Genomic DNA, 24,369 nt, shown 5'->3' with positions numbered 1-24,369 from the left:
CTCCAGCACAAAGATGCTTTATTTTATGCTCTTTAATTTTCATTTCTAAACTTACAGTTCATTTAAGCGTATTCAAGCAGAGTTTTATTTCACTTCACTTTTCATAAGCTTCAAGTCTCTTATTCCTCTGTAAATGTGAACTGCCTTAAACATATGTCAGAAAGTAAAGCTAAAATGTTTCTTGACAGAATTGCTTCACATCAGGGGAGAAAAAAATCTAGGAACAAACCATTCTCTACAGCAAATGCAGTTACAGCCTCACCTCTGAATGATGTTCTTCATTTTGCTGCAATACTTCGATACAGAGCTCTGCAAGGTGAAGAACCTCTTCCAGTTTTCTAGCAGGTGTTGCTTGGTTCATGGTCTCTATATGAATATAAAATGCAAATCAAAATTGCTTTAGTTAGAAATAAGATTCAATAGTAAGAGAGAACAATGTCAGAAAGGAATGGGAATGGTGCGAAGTTACAATTTCTTGAAGTATAAGCCATTTCATGTGTTAAGGACAATCCTTTAATACAAGTAAATGCAGCTGAATGTCCAGATCACTAGAAAGAGAAAATATTTAATTCACAGAAGAATCACTGATCATTATAAACATTATCTGATTTAATATGCGAGAATTAACAGGTGCATCAATGTTTTAGATGCTCAACTTCTGCAACAAGCAAGTTCTAATTCTCTTCAAGGTCAAATGTACAAAGACAGCGGACATTAGAGACCTTTTTTGTTATTGTATCATCAGTACAATGCCGTTCTCGCTAGATGACTCATTACTGTCATCACCAAGATTCATCCATTTTGCAGCAGTCAAAAATTCCAAATGTTTAATCTAAATAAGACACTACGTTAGGTGTATTTAAAAATAAGAAAAGTACAATAATTATTCAAATAACTAATTTCTAATAACTAATTATTCAAATAACTCATTTTCTACCTGCTGTTCAGCAACAAGAGTGAATCTGCATTCTTTTCAGTACCATTGTGAAAAGTAGCACTATAAAATAAAGAAGTTATAACAGAATTGACACAAACCTACTACAACTCCACATAAAAGAAAACAAGGACAAATGTAAATGTTACAAATGACATGAAGATCACTCATTCTGCAGAAAAGACTTCAAAAAGAAAGCAAACAACAAAGGTAAAACAAATGTAACTATGACTCTTACAGGGCAATTAAACTCAGTTTAGTTTTCAATACAAAAAAATTCATAGGACTTTCATTTCAAAATCCCAGGAAAAGTCATGTGAGATAAGGGGAGAGACCAATTGAAGTTTTTTACAATCATAGTTTAATCAGTGAAAGTAATTCCAACTACTTAATTTGTATCATTAGGAATAACTTCAGTATTAGCTATCTGAGCGTGTTTACCTAACAAAGCTCTTGTCCTTAAGCGTAAACCATGGGATGGAAATGATGTTGTACAATATAATTGTACATAAAGTATGGTCACATTAACCAAGTTTGCAGAGGACTTAAGAAGCTGGTAACACAAGGTGAGTGAGGGTCTCAGGAATCCTATTTTCTCATTTTCTGTGTGTATTCAAGGATCACATCAATAGCAAATCACATGAATACACACCTTCATATGCAGAAAATTCTGCTGACATTTCTTTCGCACTTTATGCATTCATCATTACATAGAACATTAGCAGATTAATTAAAAACTTACATAATCTCCTTGGTATCAGTAAGAATATCAAACTGCATGCACTAAATATTTTTAACACTTAATATTTCTGGCAAGTCAAAACAGCTTTTCAGACATCTTAAAGGCAGGTGACCTTGTCCAGTTCTTCAGCACTAACACACTGATGCATAGCACCTCGATGAAGTATACAGCTTTAATGCAATTTTTGAAGAAACATTGGATTAGAACCTCCAGCAAACATCTACATAAGGTGACTACAAAAACACATTATCTTCATGCAAAAAACAAAGCAGGCAAATTAGTTACTGCAGCAACTACAAACAAATTTTCAAAGCTCATTAAAATACACCACATGAGCAGACACGTTCAAATAATATGATTTCCAAAACCACAATCTAACTCAAGAAAGAGTTATTGTATGAACATGGACCAAGCACAGCAGGACACAAAACTGCATGAACAATGTCAAGATCATGGTTATTAATACTGTACTGAATTTGCAGATTTGATACTGTAGAACAATTATATGAATATAACCACAACTATATTAGTGTATTATGTCAAGTGAGATTAGAAAGGTCCACCCCCTATTATTTAGGTTATAGGATAAAGACTACTATTGGATTCAGACTTAAACAGTGGTTTCTATGCATATCCTGGACTGAAACTGCTGTTTCCTCCAGTGGTCAGTGTCCTCCCCTCCCTGAACACACAGCAAGTACTATTCATACAGCTGATACATCACTATCAGTATCATTGATGTTAATGAGTCGTAGGAAGAAACTAGTGATATTAATACAGAGTATGACTGGCACATCTGATTTCAGCATAAACAACTAATTTTATTACAAATTCAGCCTGATCTTCATAGACCTTACCCCTAACCAAGTAAACAAAAGAATTGCATGCATAATTGCATTCATTCCTAATGAAACTAAGCAAGCTGTAAACTATTCAAAAATCATATCCTACAAGGGCTCCTCTAAATTAGTGAGAAAGTAATGCTAATAATTATATTGAATCTGATGTTGCATTTTTGCATTGGAGTAAGTTCACTTATTCCACACCTGGAATAAGCTCAAGATAGCCTAAAAATGGCTACTGAACGGACAGCATTATCAGTAGGGAGAGCAGGAGAAAGACCATAGATTTACTAGCTAACTGTAAGATTATCCTGAACCACCACTGTGATGAGATCATGATGAAGAGAAACATGGGAATACTCAGGGAAGTATTAATCCCATTGAGCAAGGCACTGAGGAAATGCAGTTCTGGTCATCTGTGTTGAAGTGATGAATTGTGATCAGAAATGGCATTGAAAGGATAAGAATTCTGAATTTCAGTCAGAAATGGCATTGAATGGAGAGTCTGTTTTTGTTTGTGTATGTGTGTGTTTGTTTGAAAGGCACAATAAGCCTAATAAAATGAAGGATGAAAGAGGAGATCAGAAGTGTTCCCACAGTGGGAACACTCGGGAAGGAGAAGACCTACTTATGATCAGGGATGATGCTGGCATAAAAATAAATCAATCATGATAAATTATTCAAACTAGAAATTGCAAAGATTTCAGTCATTATGGGACTAATGTTCAGGAATACTTTTTTCAATAGGATTAGTGTGTTTGGGAGGAAAAAGAGGACAAAACCTGTAAATTTCCCTTTGAGGTGAGCATGGCAAGTTTCTGAATGACATTTCATGGGAGGAATGACTAAAAATGTGGGACAGATTAGGCTCAATGAATTCCAGTTTCAAGTTTCCATGAAATTCCCCATGCTATTTACTAGTTTACTCCGAAACTATTTACTACTTGCTAAAAACATGCAAATTACTCTTGATGCTTCATAGAGCTTTTGACAATATTTTAAAAATAATTATTTTCCTGTAAGATTTATTGATAAGAAAAGGTGGCAAATAATTGCACTCACTCTGCATCCTTGGACAAATCTCTCTAATTTTGTTGTCTTTTACTTATTCACAGCATAAATCAATACATGCAATTTCATTTGGATGGTACATGCTTTCCTACATTTTGCTTAGACTTCATCTAGAGCTTCCATTTCCATCTGTAAGTTACCACATCAGCTAGTCTTTTTTCTCTGTAACTAATGACCTTTCTCTTTCCAAAATCTAGCAAATATGTGTTATGGATAACCACCATTTACACGGTTGTATAAACAAGGGGCCATGAAGTAATTTGAGAGAAAAAGAACTAAATATTAACTTTTTTTTTACCAAACAAGTAGTATATTTGAAATATGAGTACCAATAAACTGTTATCTGGATGTTTTAGAACCTCCAAAACATCTGAGCAAAATACTGTGTTTGACTTTATAAGCGTAAAAAAATTACAGGAATGGAAATCAGTGCTGTCAGTTTTCATTATATTCATGATGTCTTTCTCCCCACAATTACTAAGGGTCGTTAAGATGTGTTTACACTGCTCAAACTAACAAGTTGCAGCAGGAGTTGAGTCAGTAAATATGCTGCTTGACATCTTTTAGAAAATAAACAGAAAAAGCCATCAATCATCTGTTTTCAGCTTCACATTCTGCCGAAATGAAAAAGCAAGCCAGGCTTTGCAAATAATGGATGCTTTCTCAAGTATCAAGCATTATCAGTGAGTCATATAGGTACCAAGAAGATATTGTTAAATGAGCTACGTTAACTGACTAAAACACTACTGAAATGAAAAAGTGACTGCTTCATGAACCGATAGAGCCTAGGGCCAGAAGGGACTGTCAGATCATCCAGTCTGACCTCCTGTGTCACACAGGTCAGGGAACTTCTCCCCGTTCCACCTTTCTTGAGCCCATCAGTATGGCTAAAATCTAACATCAGTATGTCTAAAATCTAACTTAAGTTTGCTTTCCAGAAGAGAGTTTATCCTTGAAGATAAACGTACAATTGATCTCTCTCTTTTTCTCCCCAGCATGTAAGCTGCTAACCGTGTGTATTTAACTTCTCATTGGTATTTGCTGAGCACAGGAATCTGCTGATTAAAGAGGTGATTCTTCTCCTCAGATGTGAGTACAGTGCAGCTGGGAGGCACCCGTCTCTGGCCTGCCAGTCTTCCCCCCATGGCACAGCATATGTCCCTTACTGTTTTTCCCTGTCCAGTATTTCATCCTTCCTCCTTTTCTTCCAACAAGCATATCCAGACCAAGATGCTCAGGAGAGCCAACCTGTCTCCAGGCCAGAGGACCTCCCACAGACCAGTGGCAGGGATACTGGAAAAAAGGCAAGTAGTTGTGTGACACTCGAGAACGGCTGCTCCCTTGGATCATCACGTCCCTCCACAGTCAAGGACTCTGAGAGGTTCACAGCCCTGGTGGGCCTACAGGTGCCTCCTCATCCAGCCAGCTAGATGGGGCTGGAGCCTTCTATTGCAGCTTAGGAGTTGGTCAAGCTCATTTTATGCCAAACTGCAACAGAACATCCAGTTTGCATTTTGATCCTTCGTGTAAGACAGTTGGCATTTGTTTAAATTTTCATCAGCACTGTTGCCCTGGTCGCTGGCAGCACTCAGCTGTTGTGCTGCGTAACATTAATGCTACCAGCATTCAAGCCTGGAGAAAGTGCAAGATGTCTACTAATGGTGGTGTCTGACCATCAACTAGGTCGTTCCTATGCATGTGCCAGAATTAGACCCACAGGAGAGCAGGTAACGCGATGACTGCTGGCCGTCAAACTCCTTCCAGGATGTGCTGCACACACAGCAGTGCATGGCCTGAGCAAGTTTTGGAGTTTCTGAAGGAATATTGCCTGTTTGGATATTGTGCAGAGGGACCTAAATCTTACGTGCTTCTTTCCAAATCCAATTGTAGTGCATTGGGCCTAAATGAGCTATCCTTTATTCTATACCAGCTCTCTTGCCAAGGAATCTGACTGATCCACTCCAAATAGGAGCCTGGGAGTGAACTCATGTTGATGCAGAGGGGATGACAGGGAAGCCCTGCAGTAAAACAGGCCATAATACAATTTGATAATATAGATACATCATAATTTGAGCTGTATGGAGCCAACTCTGCTCCAGTAGGGCCCATTAATTTGGACTTTTTGACATGTGAAACCAGCAAGATTGCTTCTAGACTTGTATCAAAAGCAGTACAAACATCAATAAACTGGAGCTAACATGTTACTAGACCTGAACCGACTCTCCAGAGTTAATCCACAACTGGGATAATCCACCCACAGATAATTTCGATTTGACTGTGGTGGATTTTCTTGCAAATTCTCACAGAATTAATTCTGCATAAAAAAGTAAGGAGCGGACATCTGGGAGGACATCCTATATTCTTCTGATTAAAAAAAAATTCTAGCCTTATATAAATAATGGAATTTAGCTTTAATTATGAAGTTGAAACCAGTCTTCCCGTAATTGCTTTCTAAGAATTCAATAGGATTTTAAATTCTAGGGACAAAAAAAAATAAAAAATTAATTACCATTATCACCTATGTACAGAGAGATTATGAGATTTGTAGAAAGAGTTTACATCTCCTAGTCTATAACCTATCATTTTATAAAGTGGGTCACACTCAATGTTTTCCGGTTTTTAAAATTTATCATAGTATTCAATGGAATTACCTTCATGGGACAATCACAGATTTTTTTTTTTTTTTTTAAAAAGGAAATCTTTTGGCTCATGTGAAGCTGGAAAAAAATGAAACAACAAATTTGAAGAGGTAAAAGCAAAATGAAAAAGGCAGAGATGAAAAGAAATCTCAATTTTTGATTACTGATCAATGGCACCTGATTTATGATTCTTTGTATTCTAGTTTTGGCAACACAGATACTAGCAGTTGGTATTTTCTTCCTTTCCCTCACTTCTAATTTCTCTTCAAAAGGGGAAAGAACTAATGTTCTCAGCACTTTCTGTTCCTGTAGAATAAAACTCAGAGGTAACAAACATGGCAAACTGAAGAGCTCCATAATGAAGGGACCTGAATAACTGACATCCTAGACTGAGAGAAAACTGGCACTTGAAAGCGCAGACTTAGTAACAAGGGTTTTCAAAAAAATCTAATATTTTAAGAGTCTGAATTTTAGGGAGTTACTGAAAGATGACAATAGCAAATCTAATGGTGGCAGGTAAGGAGGAGGGAAAAGTAATGTTGACAATTATTAACTTCTTTAAAACAAATTTTGAAGAAATGACTAATTGAGGACATAGAATGAACAGAAAACAGAATAAAATGTACCACAGATTTGCAAAGGTAGGTCGCACTAGACTTGTGCAGTAGCTTTTCTTGATAGGATATTTTCTTAGAAAAGAAATTCAGTAGATCTCATCTGTTCTGACTTTACTAAAGCATTTGATACTGTGCCTCATGGGAAAACTACCAGTTAAGCTGAAGAAAATGAGGATTAAAAAAGAAACTACGTCTTGGATAAAGAAGCTGCCTTGAGACAAAGGCAATGGGTAGTGTTGAGAAACAGCGAAGAAAGATTTCTTGAGGAATCCTTGAAGATCCATCTTAGGGCTGAGCTTCCTTAATATTTTCACCGATGACTTCAGAATAAATATTAGGAGTGCACTGATGACGATGTTGTAAAACACTGGCAATAGACAGCAGGGTCAAAATGCAGTAACAAGAATTGGATAAGTCCAAAGAATGAAAGAGAGAAACAAAATTTAATACTTTAAGAGGGAGGGCAATACATTTTGACACATGAACAGCAATAAACATTTACTATAAACTGGGAACTCATCAGCTGGAAATGATCAAAACTCTGAAGACTGGATTGAATTAACCTTTCACAGAATGGCTGTGTGCCACAAGCACGATATACACATGAAAAGACAAGTGTTCCTTGAGTATATTAGATTAAGCATTTCTGGTATAATAGTACTACTAGTACTGTGTAAGGCATCTCATGGGGATGACTGCACAGTTCTGGTCACCAATGTTCAAGAAGGCAGAATTCAAAGTTTAATAGAGAAAGGCTCCTAAGATGATACAAATGAAGAACAGGAGGCTAAAACACTGAGACAAGGTGATGAAAGCCTAGGTTGTATAAAACAATTGTCTAAAAATGCATCATAGGGTGAGGAGGAATTGGAGATGATGAAATGCTAATGAAGGAGGGAGCTATCCTTCATTACCCTTCATTAGGGATATAGGACAAGGTTAGCATGCTAAAAACTAGGAACTAATTTGACTGTAAGGTAATTCCTACACCTATAGAGCAAACAGGACTTGAAATGGCCTTCATATGGGTGAAGCAGGGGGCGGAAAACGGGAAGAGTAGTGACAAAGACTGACTCAGCCCAGCTGTTAAGAGAGGATGTGGGTGCCTTTACAAAGGAGGTATCAGGACGTGGACCTAACAATCCAGGGGTTCTTTTCCAGACCTCTGCTCCAAAACTGAAATCAGGGATATTTGCCCATATCCTCTTCTTTCCATTTAGTTGCACAACACAGACCAAGAAGGTGGTATGCCGCTGTGCAACTCATTCGTTTTTGTTTGTTCAGTGAAATGAACATGCATGGAGAGCTTTAATCAAGTCCTCTCCAGGTACAATGACTCTCTCCACTTGCCTTCTCAGTTTCAATAATGTTTGTAGTGTTCTTCTTTTTAAGTCAGATAGATCCTTCTGAGCCTTGAGGGCATTTACATACTACCCTTCCTTTAGAAACTTGTATGTAATGAGTATGTTAACGATCGATGTCCTTTAAAAAACAGCAAACTGTTGAGTTGCTCCTGACCTTCTATTGTATGGAGTTAACAGTTATTCAGCCTTTGGCAGTCTGTTTGATAGAAACAAATATTGGGATGACAACTGTGATTTGTCTTTGAGCAATTGCACACTACACAGTAACTATTTGCTCTGATTTTAATCGAATTTATTCTCATTCCTTTTATTAAAACTGATTGGCAGAAGGAGCCCAGTATATTCAGTTACTACAGACTTTTAAAAATAATGAGTTAAAAGACAACTACCTAATAACTCAAATCTTTACAATCTGTCTATTGCCTCAGAAATGAATATATACGGACAACGACAGATACCACCCTGTTCGCTTCACAGCCATTTACCACTTTAATCCCTAACCCAGTCCCTTTTTTCCTCCACAGCAAGGTAAAGCCCTTGTGCTGAAAAATGTATTTACATGTAAGTTTCTATCACTTCTTTTAGGCAATTACAGCAGCCCTGGCAGAGTCCATTACTCCTCAGCCACTCAGATTTCAAATAAATTTAAATGGGGAAACCCATTCATTTCTGTGAAGGAATAAATGAAGTATTTTATTACTCTCTGTGTGCGTTAATGGATGTGTATAAAGTATAAGTAAAAAATATGAATTCTGTATAAGGAAGGCCATCTTTTTTGAAGGAGAGAAAACAGGTGAGGGAGGCATGCAAATTTCTATAAGCTGTTCATTGGAAGCTATGCAAAATGCATCTGAAGAATGCTATTTGCCTCTGGCCTCAGCATCTAGCAGGTCCAGTTATGTTCAACATTATCTGTAGGAAGAGTTAACTCAAGTTAAATCCTGAATAAGACAGGAAAATATGCCATACACAAAATGATCTAAAAAGTACTTTCAGGTAGTGAAGTCTCAAAAGCAGCATGTGCTGAAATGAAAACGGTTTATACTTAAAAAGAGATTTTCACATATTGATGCTGTGATCATCTCCTTGAAAAATTATAAACCCTTGCTGCAAACTACAAGGGCATTATATGAGAGTTCTTAGACATAGTTCAAAATTGTAATAGGAGGTTTGCTGCTGTTCTCCCCATAATGGCAATTATACTGACTGAACAGATTAGCTACTCCATGAGAATTTCAGCTGTACACGTCATAAGGAATGACATGCTGAACCCTGTATAATTGTCATTGCAAATGTAATTTTTATTGAAAAAAGCTGTTCTATATTCATAATAGTACAACGACATGGGAGTGCTAAATAAAATGTCATCCTGCCTGCAAACAAATCCTGTTGATGCAAGTGCTGCTTATACCACTGTGTCTGCCATTAAGAAAGTAACCACCGTCTTCTGGGAAAGCATTCAGAGTCTTGTTCAACTGAGACTGTGAAAATGAGAGCTCTTGGGGAATAGACCTGGGAACCTGGCAACCACACTGCTGAAAAAGGATTCTCCCAACAAAAAGAATTTGCATGTTCACCTCTGTATTACCTAACAAGGACACTCCTGCAATTCAAGACTGTATACAGTATCTAGTGCACAAGTTAAAGGGTAAATAATAGTTATCAATAAATAGTTTTTCCTTATTTTCCACAACAATGCAACATATGGTATTAGGGCTAAGCATACCGTACATCAAGTTCATGATGAAATCTGTAGGAGTTTAGCTAGCGACACCAACAGGAGCAGGATTTGGCCCTGTTAGCCAGGCAAAAGTATAATTTCATTGGGATTCCTTTCAGCTGCTTCATCTTTTGCATCAGAGAAATGGGTTCAATGGGACACAAAATTCTGGTGGAACACAGTCTATTTACTCCATTCAATAAAATTAATTTTTCTGAATTGTCTGATTAATTTTCAGCTGCATTTTTAGTCAGAAGCAGAATTTAATTAAGCAATTAAGTTATAAACACAGCCTATAAACCTCTAGCTTCACCTAACTCACACAGTGAATTTCCATTTACTGTATGTGATAGGCTTTCCTCTCATCCATTCTGTAATATAGTTATTTGCCAGGTCACTTAAGGGACAGCTTTACTATCCTATCTTAAGAACATGGCAATAATTTATTTCAAAGCGTGCATAAACCTAATGTAAAATGACTGAAATCAGGTACAGACTTTCTTTTTTTTCTGTTCTTGTAACTGTGTCATCGGTGCTTAATGGTCTGTATTTCTGATATAATGAGCCTGAGAAAAAATAAGAATAGCAAGCATGTGGCACAAAGAAGATGTGTACTTGAGGTGATGCACATTATATAAAAGTGTACAACTGAGGTTTTAGACTGAAAGGTCAAAGGACGCAAACTCTAAAATGAGTTTTCTCATTTCACAAATTAATTTTGACATTTTTCTAAATTTCTAATTTGAAGAGATATTTTCTTCAATACTTCTAGGCATAAAAATACTAAATGGAATATTTGTGCTATCTAAGCTTCAGGTATCTTACCTAGTAGGGAAACTTTCTTAGGGTGCATAGGTATTTGATGGCATGAGATTGGTCCTTTCACAGAGAAATTGTTGAAGGAGCCTCCAAGTACTCTGAATCACCTGCTTAATGAACCTCTCCCTGTTGATCAGAGGGGATCAGGAGATTACCTGATCAGCGTGAGCTTGTATCAACTCATTCTAACAGGTTGTGGCATGAATGCCCATACCACCAATGCATCGTCTGCTCTCTTTTTTAACAATTCCAAACAGAGCTCTTCTATTTCCAGGGCATTTAAAGCTTTCACATGAAAACCAGTGGAAGTTTTGGGAACCAATGGAATTTTTTGAATCTTCAGTTATGAACAATGACTTTAAAGGTTGCATGAAAGTAGTTCAAAATGGAGCTTCTTGCCAATGAGGGGCTTGAAGGGAGAAAGATGATCCTTTTTTTTGCGGAACAGCTTCCTTAGCCAGTAAACAAGCAAAAAATACTAGCAAATTATAAAAACTACTTTTTTTAAAGTCATCACCCCAGTCTGTCTTTCCAAATGGAAAATGATTTCATCCTGAGAAAGCTACCAGCTCAGTGCCCCTTCCCACAACTGTGGTTGATATTTGTGGAAACCCCACAAAGCATCATGATCATTGATGCTTCCATTGGGTCTGTGTGTACGTCTTTAAAAAAGGTAAGACAAAGTAGTGCATGCATATATTTCAAAGTATATGCACAATCCCTCATACTTCTATGCAGCCAATACTACTCAGCCACAAATACTACTTCAGCTATGCTCTTTTTATGATCACTCTGTTAAATATTTGGATATAAGCACTCAAAAAACCTCTCTGCACTATTGGAGAATATACAACATATCAGCTTCATGAAATGAGGAACACAAAGAACTACCACCCTCCCAAAACTCTGCTGTAACTAGAAAAATAAACATACCACTAAACAAAGCCGTATCAGAGAAATGTAAAACCAGCTTTACAAAATTAGTTCTCCTACCAAGATCTTCATCAATAAATCCAGCATTCCCATTAAAAAATTGAGACCATTTTTGCCAATGACTATGAAATTACATTTCTCTAAATACACAAACTGATTTTTAATTTAACAGCCAAGCTTTTCTGCATCACTTAGTTACACCTCTTTCACAGAAACTACAACTGCATCATATTCCAAATTATAAAATTACCTAAATTGCTAATAAATATGCACATCGTAGTTAAGTATCAGTGTAAATGAAGAATGCATGGACTATAATACATCAATATGAATTTTAATGTTCACACCTGTTCTGGTCAATATCTTGGTATTGTTGAAATCAACAAAAATAATAGAACAACAGACACAACACACTACATCTGTACTACATGCAGACATGCACACAAATAGTAATCACCTGAGTCCTTTTCTGCTGTTGCTAAATATAAAACAAACAAAAAAAGAGAGAAGAAAAACACCATTACAGAAATGTAACTACCTTAATTTCATTAGGGTAGACTAAATAGCAAATAAGGAGTTAAAATCTTAAAATCTTGAGTATAGCAGTGAGAGTCCTGACAATCAGCTCATCCAAGTGATGGGTTTTGTCAGCTGAGGGACAAATGGTGTATGTGTTTAGGTAGTATATTTTTATTTACCAGTTCTATATAGTCTCTATTTCAGGCTTACGGGCTGAGTTTGCATCCATACTGTGCCTGGGAATTTAGAAACATAAATAACAGTAAAAAAATACAAGAATGTAAGAATACAAGAATATTATTTTTGTTAGAGACCTCTTTGCATCTCTGCTTTTTAGGCAGTTACTATTGGTCTATAGCTGATATTATCATGCAATAGTTGCATTTTGACTGACTGATATGATGTTGTTCACTGAAGAAATATTCAAAGAATAGGACAAAAATCCCCAAAATGTATGACAGTTACATTTGAGGACATCAGTAATGTTATAAAGATAATGATTATATGCTTTCTGTATGCAATTTGAGGAATAAGCAATTAATGCAAACACTAACATGAATTACTTTCAAGAGAAGAACATAATTTCAGTGCACAGATACAATAACGCTCCCATAAACCTAAAGAAGCATAATGGAACCTATTGCTGAAAACTATTACATTTATATTGGTAAAAATGTAGCATATTTGTAATGACCAGAGTATAGAAAGAGACGAATACAGGTCTCATTGCTACTGAAAATCAATGATGTGTTTAATTTTCTGATGTTATGATGCTGGAGCCCTTCACTTTCAAATAGTACTCTACTTTATTCTCAGAAAAGTACTCAGCCTATTTCTCGTTGAGGTACTAGACTTCTATATGCAATTATCTATTGTGCTTTGGGTTTACAATTACATGAGTGTAAAACTAGTTACAGAAATCTAGTTGTGTTTCAATCAAAAGAATAAATCCAAAAAGACATTTGCAAGTCAAAATATGCCATGGGATGGACGGCAGTTTTATGTGCTGTTCCAGCTTACTGCAGTGTTAACAGTGTGTATATTTTAAAGTGCAAAATTTGCTACTTGCAGTGGAACTGCCACAATTGTCTAGGATATAGTTAAAAATCCTGGGCAAAGGTGTATTTACATCACTGTAAAAAACTTTTCCAATCCAATTTAGTGTCAGTGAGTTTAGATATCTTTTGCATGCTTTTGTCATCTTTTAAAAATGTTTCAATTTTTATACCCATTATTTCAACAGGTTTGCTAAAAGACTGAAATACTGAACATTAAAAAATCCCCTTTATGAATACAGAAAGATAAAAACTAAGGAAAACAGTTATTTTTGCTTTGTTGTTTTCCAGAATAGATTTAATATTCATCCTTCTTTCTTTAACACAACATGATATCATAATTAATTATGATAAACTGGTTACTAAGATGGTTTCATGTTGTTACTCCCATGATATAATACTGGTTGCTATAGTGATGAGATGGGTTTTTTGTTAATCACTTGTGAGATTGGTTAACTCATGTTTTTCAGAGAATTTGAGCAGACATGGAAAAAAGAAAAAAAGTTGGCTTTATAATATTGCTAAACATATGAGGCTTCTTCATTTTGTTGCTATGATAACTCTATTTCTTCCAGTATATTGCTAGAAATACATGCTATAGAAAAACATACTATGCATAAAAAAGGGATTTTTTTAAAGCAGAATTCATCCTTCATATATTTTCCTGTTAATTGACTCTACCTCCAAAAGAACAGTTGTATAGATGCACACACACTGTTTTCTACTCCTGAATATATCTGTACAGGTATATCTCAAGCTTTCTGCACTTTATGGAGAATAACAGATGGGTCTTGATAAGGCATTTGACTATTATTACTTCCTTTTTGTTCTACATAAGGTTTACAAATATTAAAATGACATTGTGTATCTTAGCCAATTTTTTTGAGCAAAATCTTAGTTCATTTCATGGTATACATTCTAGAACATACATAAATTCCAGAAAAAATGCTGTTTACCATCAGATCTAGTATTTTGTCCCATTAGTTCATCCAGGAAATCAGGATGTAATTAAGGTTTTAATCATCAGATTATTATTATACGTCTGACAACACAACAGCAAAAATAAATAACACTTATCTATCTGTCTGCCTTATACATACATCAGAAAGGCATCTATACCCAGAGTTTTCAAGTTGCAAGGTACTGTTGCTGCTGATAAGGAAAGAATTTCCTGTCAGTAGTTTAATTACTAGAAATAGTTAGAGAAATAAAAAATAACCCATAAACAACCTTTTAGATTTATGGAGAACTCAAAAGTAAGAACAAAGGGCAACTTAAATTAAGAAGTCCTAGTCTTCCATTCAAACAGGGTCCCAGGAGGCATATTAAAGCAATGAATAGGAAAAAGCTCCATAGTTCACCAGCTGAGATTTTAATGAGACATTTCCCCTTGCTGTGGTAGGGGTTTGTTCAGGAAAGGGAAAAGGCTGCTCACAGAATATTCAGTTAATAGGCATTGTTGGCTTTTACAGCCACTTTGGCAGTTGATTGCTGTACTAACCTTCTATTTTGGCATATTCTGTAAGTCGAGTGTAATTGATCAAGGCAGCCTTCTCCAGACATTTTCTAACCACTTTCTTCACCTCTTCTGCTGGTATGGGAGTGGCAATATCTTTCATTAAAACCTGTGTCAGAGACAATTATACCACTTGGTTACACTCATTACCCAAAACCCAAGGGAAAAGGATAAAAGTACCCTAAAGTTACTACGGATCTGATAATGATTAAAGGCAGAAATCAAAAAGGAACTATTTCAGCTGGTGGAACTAGATATTTGTCTTTGAAGGTTTCTGTTCAACCCTGGTTTGACTGCCTATATGGTATTTATAAACAATACCCCTACTGTTTGGCATCTTGCAGCATGCCAGTCAGTCTTCTTTTGGGTGACACCAAGACCAGTATAACAAGAGCATTCCGTGGATGGGCTGGATCATGGTGCCCACTAAAGATGCGGATGTGGAAATGTGTTTGGTTCTCACCTGTGGAAAAGCTTCCACCATTGCATAACCATTGACTCTTCAACAGTGTAAAGGAGAAACTGTGAACAACACCATCAGAGCTAGCTAATACCAACTTGCTTTTCTTCCTTCACAAAGTTATTCAAATTCAGCATGTCCTTGCTGTGAAAAACAGTCATCTATAGTAGGCAGGGAAAACATTGAACTTCTGGTGGAATATTTTATTATGGACAAGTAGAAGAACAGATCATATAAAGCTTTTCAAAACCTGCCAGTTTTTAAAGTCTATTAATTTTTAAAATATTGGACTTTGATAAAATGGATCACCTGTTGCAAGTGAGGTAAACTGAGAATATATACCTCTTTATATGAATGCAACATTACATTCTCTGGATTACTATTAAAAAAATGGAATAAATACTGTTAATAATTCACTTGCATTTTTACTTTAATTCTATACTCCATTAACTTTCAACAGGTAGGTGTAAACAAAACTCAACATATTTTTACCACATTTTAATGTAAATAGTAAAATTTCAGATAACTCACAACCTTTTAAAAATGCTTCTCCAGTGGATCCCCAGACAAGCTTATAAAACATATCTAAAAACTACTGTTAAAGGGAGGAAGGAAGAGATATGGTCTGGGAAAGGATATGGTAGAAAAGAATCAGGTTCAGCAACAGAGAAGCTATTAGGAAGATATTGTTGCAAAGCAGACTTCTTCCATTACTTGCACACACATATGACATATGTGTCATATTTCTTAACTTGCTTCTTTCTAATGCATAACTTCTGGGTTATCAACAAGTGAAAATACAGTATTCAAAAACTTTTATTCTGGATCTGATTTTTTTTCAAAATTTTCAAGACAGGTAAAAGAAAATGTTTTTAACCCATTTTGCATCCACAAGTATAGGCATGCACATTTATTCCCAGTCAAGACTGACAACGGTGTTGCTTGAGCACCAGATAGCGTACCATTACCATTCATAACAGCAGGAACACTGAGCGGAAATGGCTGTTTCATGTAACACAAAGGAGTCTACACAGCACTATGATCACTGAGATTGTAAGTGAAAGAAAACATATATACCCAGACTCTCTATGTGTTTTTGAATATGGCAGAGGTTTTCTAAGGCAGAACCTCTATCCATGGAGTGTTCTGCAGTGCAGAACAACTGACACTCCCTGGGACCAGACCTCTCAGATTTTGGCAAAGCTATACAGACTGGGATCTAAGCTTTTTTTGAATTCGTACCTTCATTGGGCTCCTGCTGATACAATTCCTCTGGAATCTCTGCTGGAATTTAAAGTTCTCTTTCCTCAGAGATGACTGAGATGTTTTTACCATTACGAGGTCTTCTCCCTTCCAGTCAATACAAGAGGATTTGCCGAGCAGGAGTTTACATTTATAGCTGCCCATGTCAGTTTTGCTGCATATAGCTTTTTCTTTTTAAATTGACTCAGATTATGCACTTATGGAAGATTATTTGGATTATATAGAAGCTTTTTAATGTTACATATCAGTATAGACAACTTCAGCAGCATAGAAGTCATAGAAAGCAGGGAAGGGGGCGTGTAGAGTAGGCTTGTACTGCTTTAGAGGCAATGCTGGGTAATTGTTAAATTATAAAGAAACAGAAAGTCACTACAGTGGCTTGAAGTGCAAGTCCAATAAATAAGTCCTATAGAAAACAGCTGTTTGCCTGTGTGGAAGACATTGAGAAAAAAACCTCCCAGTGAACAATTAAAACAAGTAAAATACCTGAGAAGACATGACTCTGCTTTCAGTAGCCTGAATGCAAAAGACAAATGCAGGCTTAGTACTCAAGCAGAATTTAAAACGTGTTCTCAAACTTACCCTTTCAAGTAATGAAAGTGTGGCTTTTAAAGCTCCTTCAGGACGTCCAAAAGGGAAACAGTATCTTAAAAAGTAAAAAAAAAAATGAAAAAGGAAAAAGAGGAAGAGAAAATGATCAGAATTATAATACCTAAGTTAGGAATTTACTTTCAGACGTAAATGTACACAACTTGCATTAAATTATGTTAGCAGAAGACTCCCATACATGAAGTACCAATGAAAGCAGAAGGCCTCTTCAGTAGTCTACCATGGAGCATATACATAGTACAGCAGTATCAGCCCACCAGCAGCCCAGGCCTAAATACAGAAAAAATACAAAAGGCAACAAGCATCACTTCCACCTTCTCAACTATGAAGGATATTTAATGGTCTCTGATGAGCTTACTTGTCATCTTCCTGGAAAGAGGTACTATTTCTCATGTAGCCATGACAGCTACTGGAGCTGTGAAGTAGCACTCTGTATATTATATCTTGTTTTAATATTGGATTAACATAAGGATATAATGTCAGATATTTAAGTTTCTAGAGATATATAGGAATAAAAATGCCTGCAGATATTCCATAATTTTTCCTGTTATATCATAAATAGCTTGGAAAAGCATTTTATGTTATCTTAAATTTTATCAGCTACAACTTAAACCATACCCACTTCTGTCTCGATACTTCTAAAATTATGTAAATTTAAAAAGTGATCCCATTCATAGCTTTGTTTTTAATTTTTGTCTACTGAATGATCCAATATATCAGCTCAACGAGACTACAGTGCTCAGGCAACTGTAACCTCTTTTAATCCTGTCTATAAAATCTAGCTGGGATATCCCCAATTGGAAAAAGGATTTTTTACTTTGCTGAGATTATGCTTTTCTTATTATTACTCACTGAGAATGGTAGCCTCATATTCTAATGTTTTCCAATAGTAAAATATTTTCTAATGATAAAGATTCAGACCAGTGAATTTTAGATATACATTTTGGTCAACCAAAATAAAGCCCTGTAAATGAGGTCAAAAAAGGATTTCCTGCAGCAAGAATTCCAGTATTTGCTTTGCCTCATTTTGTTTCTTTCCTACTGTAGGGCTAACAATTTTCGGGGACAGGTTAACAAATTAGCAAAGCAGATTTAATGACCTTTAGGCATTAAGTCATCTTAAAACAGAACACATCTTTAGGTGTTTTGTCTCCTCCTCCCTTTTCAATATATTTCCACAATCCTTGACTTGTCTTTCCCACTGTTTATTCCTATCAACCTCTAAAGGTAGTTTTTGAATAAAATTCACTCATTTCTTGATGATATTTAATATTTCAAATCAAAGACTTCCTTCCAGGTATGTTCTGCAATGTTATGTTCCAGGTATGTTATGTAAATAACATAACAAGCTTCCAAACCCCAACCCGTTTTAAGTTCATGATGCAGACAGAAGTCCCACAGTAGAATAGGGATTACTCAGTTTATTGCAGAGACAATATGTATGAGTACAACATGGGCAGCAAGCTTATGTGTGCAATTAGTGCAAGGAGCTTCTGACAGAGAAGAGTTGTTTTCTTGAGATAAGCAGCTTAAAGAAAAGGAAATGTTCACAATAGAGGCCTAAAGGGACACTCAGCAGTCCTGCCTCTGTGCTGCTGAAGAGGCAGGGAAGCAGCATCTTGCTGGCAAGGAGAAATTCAATCTCTTAGATAAAACCCCTATGGCAGCCGATTTCACACTGTCTGACTGTGGCAAAGATGCTCCCACAGCTGAGGGGATCTTTAAGGATAGGGAGACGTAGATGGTGACAGTGGTCAATTCAATTATTAGACATATGGACAATCGGGTCTGTGACATCCAAGAGGACCAAGCAGTAAGTTAGTTGCTGGGTACAAAGGCAGTGGACCTCAGGACATGTTTTTATAAGTTACCTAAGGGAGAATAGAGAAGGAGCAGCACTCATGGTCTACATTAGTACCAGCAACATACAGAAGTGTAGGAGGAAGACTTTAGAGATTAAATTCACACAGCCAGGCAAGAGGTTAAAGTCCAAGACCCTCATGGCAGCTTTCTCTGAAATATTGGCTCTTCCACATTAGCTGCCTGAGAGGCAGGCAGAGATCTGGAGTCTCAGTGGGTAGGTAAGATGACAGAGAGGAAAGCTTTAAGTACCTTAAGAACTGGGAAATAGTTTAGATGAGAGCCACCAGCACGGGATGGGCAGACTGCATCTTAATCATAATGGAACCAGGCTGATAGCAATGAAAATTAAAATTAAAAAGACCATAGGGGAGTATTAAAACTGGAAGCTGCGGGTTAGCTGACAGGCATGGGAGAGAATCTGTTTCAGATGGGTGTGACCTAGTGACCTGAGTGGACATAGCAAATGTTCAGTGTACCTCTAAAAAGGCAGGAAGAGAAATACAGTCTTCAGTTAAATTGTCCACAAAGATAGCTGACCAGTGCATGCAATGCAAAGCAATGGAGCGAGGGCAAAGCTTAGAAAAGCTCTGACATATTACGGAATAAAAAAAAAGTGCTTGAAAGTCTGTACCACTGACCCCCTAATTAGGATGATGAGAGTGATTAGGAAATGTTAAGTGACATTAGAGAAGCTGCAAATTGATGACAAATAGTAAGAGATTTCAACTATACACATGTACACTTGATCAATGTCTCATGAGATATAATGATAATATTTTGGGACACAGTTTTGAATTGCTTCCTTGGACAGCTAATTTAGGACCCACAAGAAAAGATGCTATTCTGGATTTGGTCTCAGATGTGAACAGGACATAGTTTGAGAGGTGCAGAGCAGGAGAGGTGCTCTGTAGTAGTGATCATAAAATAATAAAATTTAATAATGTAGCAAAAGAGAACAGGCAAAAAAAATTCAGTACATGTACATTCAGTACATGTATATTCAATTTCAAGAATGGGAACTATGAAAAAATGAAGAACTTGAAAAACAAAAGCCAAAACCTTAAAGGAGCAATCGAAAAGGCAAGAAACCTACAAGCAGCCTGAGGGAAAATTAAAAAAGTAGGAGCCAAGTCAAATGCATGCCACAATTAAAAAAAAAAGTGGTCAAAAAACTAAACAAAAAACCCTCTATGTGACTCCATGAGAAAGACAAAGAGGTTATTGTAGAGAATCTGGCATTTAAAAACTGTAAAACATGGAGGACATGAAAGCCTCTAAAATATTCTAGGGCACGCGTAAACAGCATGGATGCTCAAACTGACAGTAAAAAGAACAGTGGAAGCAGGAAGCCAGCTTGGGAGATGGTGGGACTGCCCGGTGACTGCCCGGAATACAGGGCACTCAGGGACAGTAAGGTCAAAGCAGAGAAAGTGCATGCTTTGCATCCATCTTTACTGCTGAATGTATTTTTCAAAATATTCAGCATTTCAGTTATCACAACAATTTTGATGGATTGAAATATGGAGTAGTTTTAATACCAACTTTTCTTAAGAAAGCAATCTCACAGCCAAGGTTATTCTGTGTTAATTAATGATACAGGTGATCTTACATTATTTGAGTCTAGGTTTTCTTTTAAAGTCTAATACCAATTCTTTATCAGGATGTCCTATATTGTGACTTTATATGCTTTATACATTCAGATTCCAGGGCACTATTGATTCTTCCTTCTACCAGTATTATGCCAGTATCCTCGTTTAAATCCAGACATTCCACCTATTTTTTTTTTTATTTCTAACATTTGCTCAGAGAAAGATATAATAATTGCTCTTCACCTGGCAGAGCACTGTTTGTCTACCTTGATTAAACAGGATTTTAAGGCAAACCTTAGAGTACTCTGAAGGATGGAGGCATTCATCTTTGAATGACACATTTAATTGCTCTCAAGGAGGAGTTTCTAACATTGTTTGAATTCCCTCAAAACCCACCAAGACCGAGGCAGAAAGATCTTATGGTCACTGATATAGCCCAAGCTCATCAACATACTCTAGTGTGTAGGTAAGCAGACATGATGGGTTTTACCTTTATTTGTTCCAACTCAAATAATTATTTAGACATTATTATACATTTTTTAATTAGTGTCATGCACGTGAAAGGCTGAAGGTGAACAGAATTATTCCAAAGATGCCTAGCCTCTCTTCTTGTTCCCCCATCTCCCTCCTATCTCTGAACATACTCAGAAGACTTCTGCTGTTTCAATATTCTTTGGGCCACAGCTACTCTCACTGACTGTGTATGAGTAAAAGTACCTATATTCACTGGAAATTACAGCAATTGTGTTTCTACCATAAACTTGACAGGATATGGTCATAAGTATGCCAATCACAGGCCAGAGGTCTTCTCCCAGCTCCAATACTCCATTTTTTTTTTGTAGCAAACATGAGAAGATATTGTCACAGAAACAAGTTTTCCTTCCCCCTGCGGATTTGTCAGTACTCTCCCCCTGCCTTTCCAAGACCTGGGTAGGAAGCACTCTGTCCTATGCTGCTCTGTATCGCTTCTCTGGCAAGAGCTATTTAATCCTATGGAAGACAGGAAACAGGAACTGTGTCAGAGAAGAATCTTTAAAGGAAATAAAGGAAGGGAACATCATTTTTTCCCAAAAGGAATACCCTCCAAGGAGAATCCTAGCTCTCTTTAGTTTAATACAGAGATGAAGTCCCAAGTGAAGACTGCTACGTCCTCTGTGCTCAAAAACCCCCCGACAACCTAGTTATGAACATGACATATACCAATGAATACTAGACACTTACCTCATCAAACCAGAGGGGCATCCAACAAACTTACAGCCAGCCTTGCCAAATGAAAGAAAGCTGTTTCACACAGCACTATTTAAACTGTGGAACTGGTTGTCGTAAGGTGACACAGAGACAAAAAATTTCTATAAATATATTCTAAAAAAGGATTAGATTGACAGAATGATGGCAGATAGGTTGGCTTAGTGTGATAAACTAACAGATTTGGTGGTCTGCATGCCATGTTTATGCTAAGCTTCATAAACCATCAATTGCTAGAAAATAGAAGGAAATATCACCCCAAGTTTGCTCTGTTTCTTGTACTCCTTCCCTAAACATCTTCTACTGGTATTGACAGTCCTTACATATGGCAAACTCTTTACTGAGGATGACAGACCTTAGCTGATTTGGAAAGATAAGTATACCATGAAACCAAGAAAATGACATTAGACATCTAGAAAAGTTTTGGCTGCCATCTATCAAAGATGTTCTCTACTCATATGATTTTTCTGATCAGTACTAATCCAGAAATTGTGATGGCTCAGTCATTTTCATTCAGACAATTTGCTTAGTTAGAGTTACAGAAAGCTTAAAGTTTAAAAGGATTGACAAAAATCAGATTCTTGCACAATCTTTTCTACCATAGAAAAATACAACTCACATAATACACAAATTTTAAGCACAATCACTTGTCTAAATAAATTATTCCATATTTAATATATTCAAAAATTCTTTGCAGGTAGACTATTTTATTTTCACTTCACTTGTTCAAGAACAAAATTGAACACCATGAGAAAATTCTTCCAGAAAAAACTTAGTATTCATTGAATAAATTATACACTCACCTGAAATGGCTTATTTGGTTTTCTAAAAGGGAGGAAAGTCTGTCCTTAATTTCCTCAAACCTTTCTTTCTCTTCAACAGATACTGTTCCAATTCCATCTGGCCTGTAATAGTAAATATTTAATAATTGTTGATATCTCTTCATGCTGATTCCTCTTTGAGCAGTGATCTTTATTTTTAAAGCTTTCAGTTAACATGCATGCTAACTCCTTTCCCCTTTCCCATTGCCTTGAAGGATAAACAGTAACTTGTGAATATAGTTAAAGAACAGACTGCAACTAGACAAACAGTTTAACATTTGAGCTGAACTTTTAAATTCAGGTCCTAAGTTTCTACCTGATCCCAATGTGAACACAAGGTAGCATATATTTCTCCCAAACCATTCCCAAAGATATATAATATCCTTTCTCAAGAAAATGAATACTACTGGCACAATAGAGGGGCCTACTTGGATCTTGTTGAATTTAAACTCCTTGAATCGTCCAGATATTTTTCCAGAGGCACAATACGGCTGAAAGTGATTTTAAAATAAACATGGGAGGCACACTACAGTGAGAAAAGCCAGAGCAGGCAACACCTAGGAATCCCCCTGCTTAGAGTGAGCATAGATTTTTGATCCCCCATCCCATACTGACAAATAGCAGCATGTAAACAAGCCTTCCATATAAATATAGCATAAAGGATGCAACAAATAAATAGTCTTTAAAAAACAAAAGCACTGGCATTTTTTTAAACATCAAATTTAAGTGCCAATAATTAATAATAAGGGTTGTATTATGTTAAGCACACGCTTAAAGTCTTAGCCTAACGGTGTTATTAATGTATTTATATTAAAATAATGACAAAATTAAAGAAATTTAAATACACATTTCTCAAATGGTATTTTTGCCATGCAGTCACAACTTCCCCACATACAGTGTACTTTAAAAAGAAGTATCCGAAAACTTCCTGTTACTCTCTTAACTTACAGCTCCAGGGTAACAAAACAGCTACTGCTTCTCACCTGAGTTTACTACCCTGACACTAAGTGTGGATCCAACCTGTACCTCCTCCAGAACCTCTAAAACTGCATCTCATGTTTCTAGAAATGAGAAAATTGTAGTAAAATGACATGAAGAAAGACAACATTGTTTTGCTAAATTGTTAGTTTAACTTTCTCCACTATACTTAAATCTAGGAGGGATAAGTTGCTACCTGGTCATGACATAAACAATGCTTTCACCCCTTAAATCACTTATATTTGTGATCTGTCAAGTCAAGGTGGAAAGAATGCCTGACTTTAAATAATTGTGAAGACAACAATAAAAATCAGATATGGTGGAGATATGAGTAACTAGGCACATCAATATACTATTGTATAAATTTGATGTGAAAGAGCAAATAACTTATCTTCTCTCTTTTGATGGATGCCAGGATACTTTACCTCAGCCTTCTGACAGATGGAACGGGTTCAAATTTAAGTAAATTGCACTGTCTGATTTCATTGTCAGGAGAGATCGTGTTCTGGAGTGATAAAGCAAACAGTTCTGTCATATTAAACCTCGCTAAGGCATGTCATATATATGACAGAAAAGACCTAGGGGTCCAGATAACAGTAAGTGAAAAAGGTGAGCCAGTAGGATGTCATATCTGTCAACCTGCACTAAGGCTAGGATCACTACGTACCAGGGACCTGTCACTTCACTGAGTTTGTTGTCATAAAGAACCTTGCTGACAACACCTAAAATTTTCAGAACTGTTAAATATATTTTCAGTGGATGTTTGGACA

The 24,369-nt window shown here is 36.4% G+C and overlaps 1 protein-coding gene across 12 annotated transcripts in view; it reads right to left on the bottom strand.

Moving 5' to 3' along the window:
• The window catches only part of CADPS2 (calcium dependent secretion activator 2), a 340,428-nt gene that overhangs the window by 67,841 nt on the left and 248,218 nt on the right, over positions 1–24,369 (bottom strand). For 8 of the 12 annotated variants that reach the window (XM_076329917.1, XM_076329928.1, XM_076329958.1 and 5 more), the window contains 5 exons: positions 22,604–22,705; positions 17,077–17,140; positions 14,757–14,880; positions 12,139–12,159; positions 263–366 (listed from right to left, as the gene is read on the bottom strand). In XM_076329917.1, coding sequence (XP_076186032.1) covers positions 263–366; positions 12,139–12,159; positions 14,757–14,880; positions 17,077–17,140; positions 22,604–22,705 — 415 coding nt within the window. The remainder of the gene's footprint in view (positions 1–262; positions 367–12,138; positions 12,160–14,756; positions 14,881–17,076; positions 17,141–22,603; positions 22,706–24,369) is intronic. The other 4 variants (XM_076329948.1, XM_076330024.1, XM_076329978.1 and 1 more) reach the window with 1 other exon arrangement.

This window comes from Aptenodytes patagonicus, chromosome 1, assembly GCF_965638725.1.
Source record: "Aptenodytes patagonicus chromosome 1, bAptPat1.pri.cur, whole genome shotgun sequence".
Taxonomy (NCBI): Eukaryota; Metazoa; Chordata; class Aves; order Sphenisciformes; family Spheniscidae; genus Aptenodytes; species Aptenodytes patagonicus.
The sequence above is the reverse complement of the archived record's forward strand: the minus strand, read 5'-3'. Positions and strand labels throughout refer to the sequence as shown.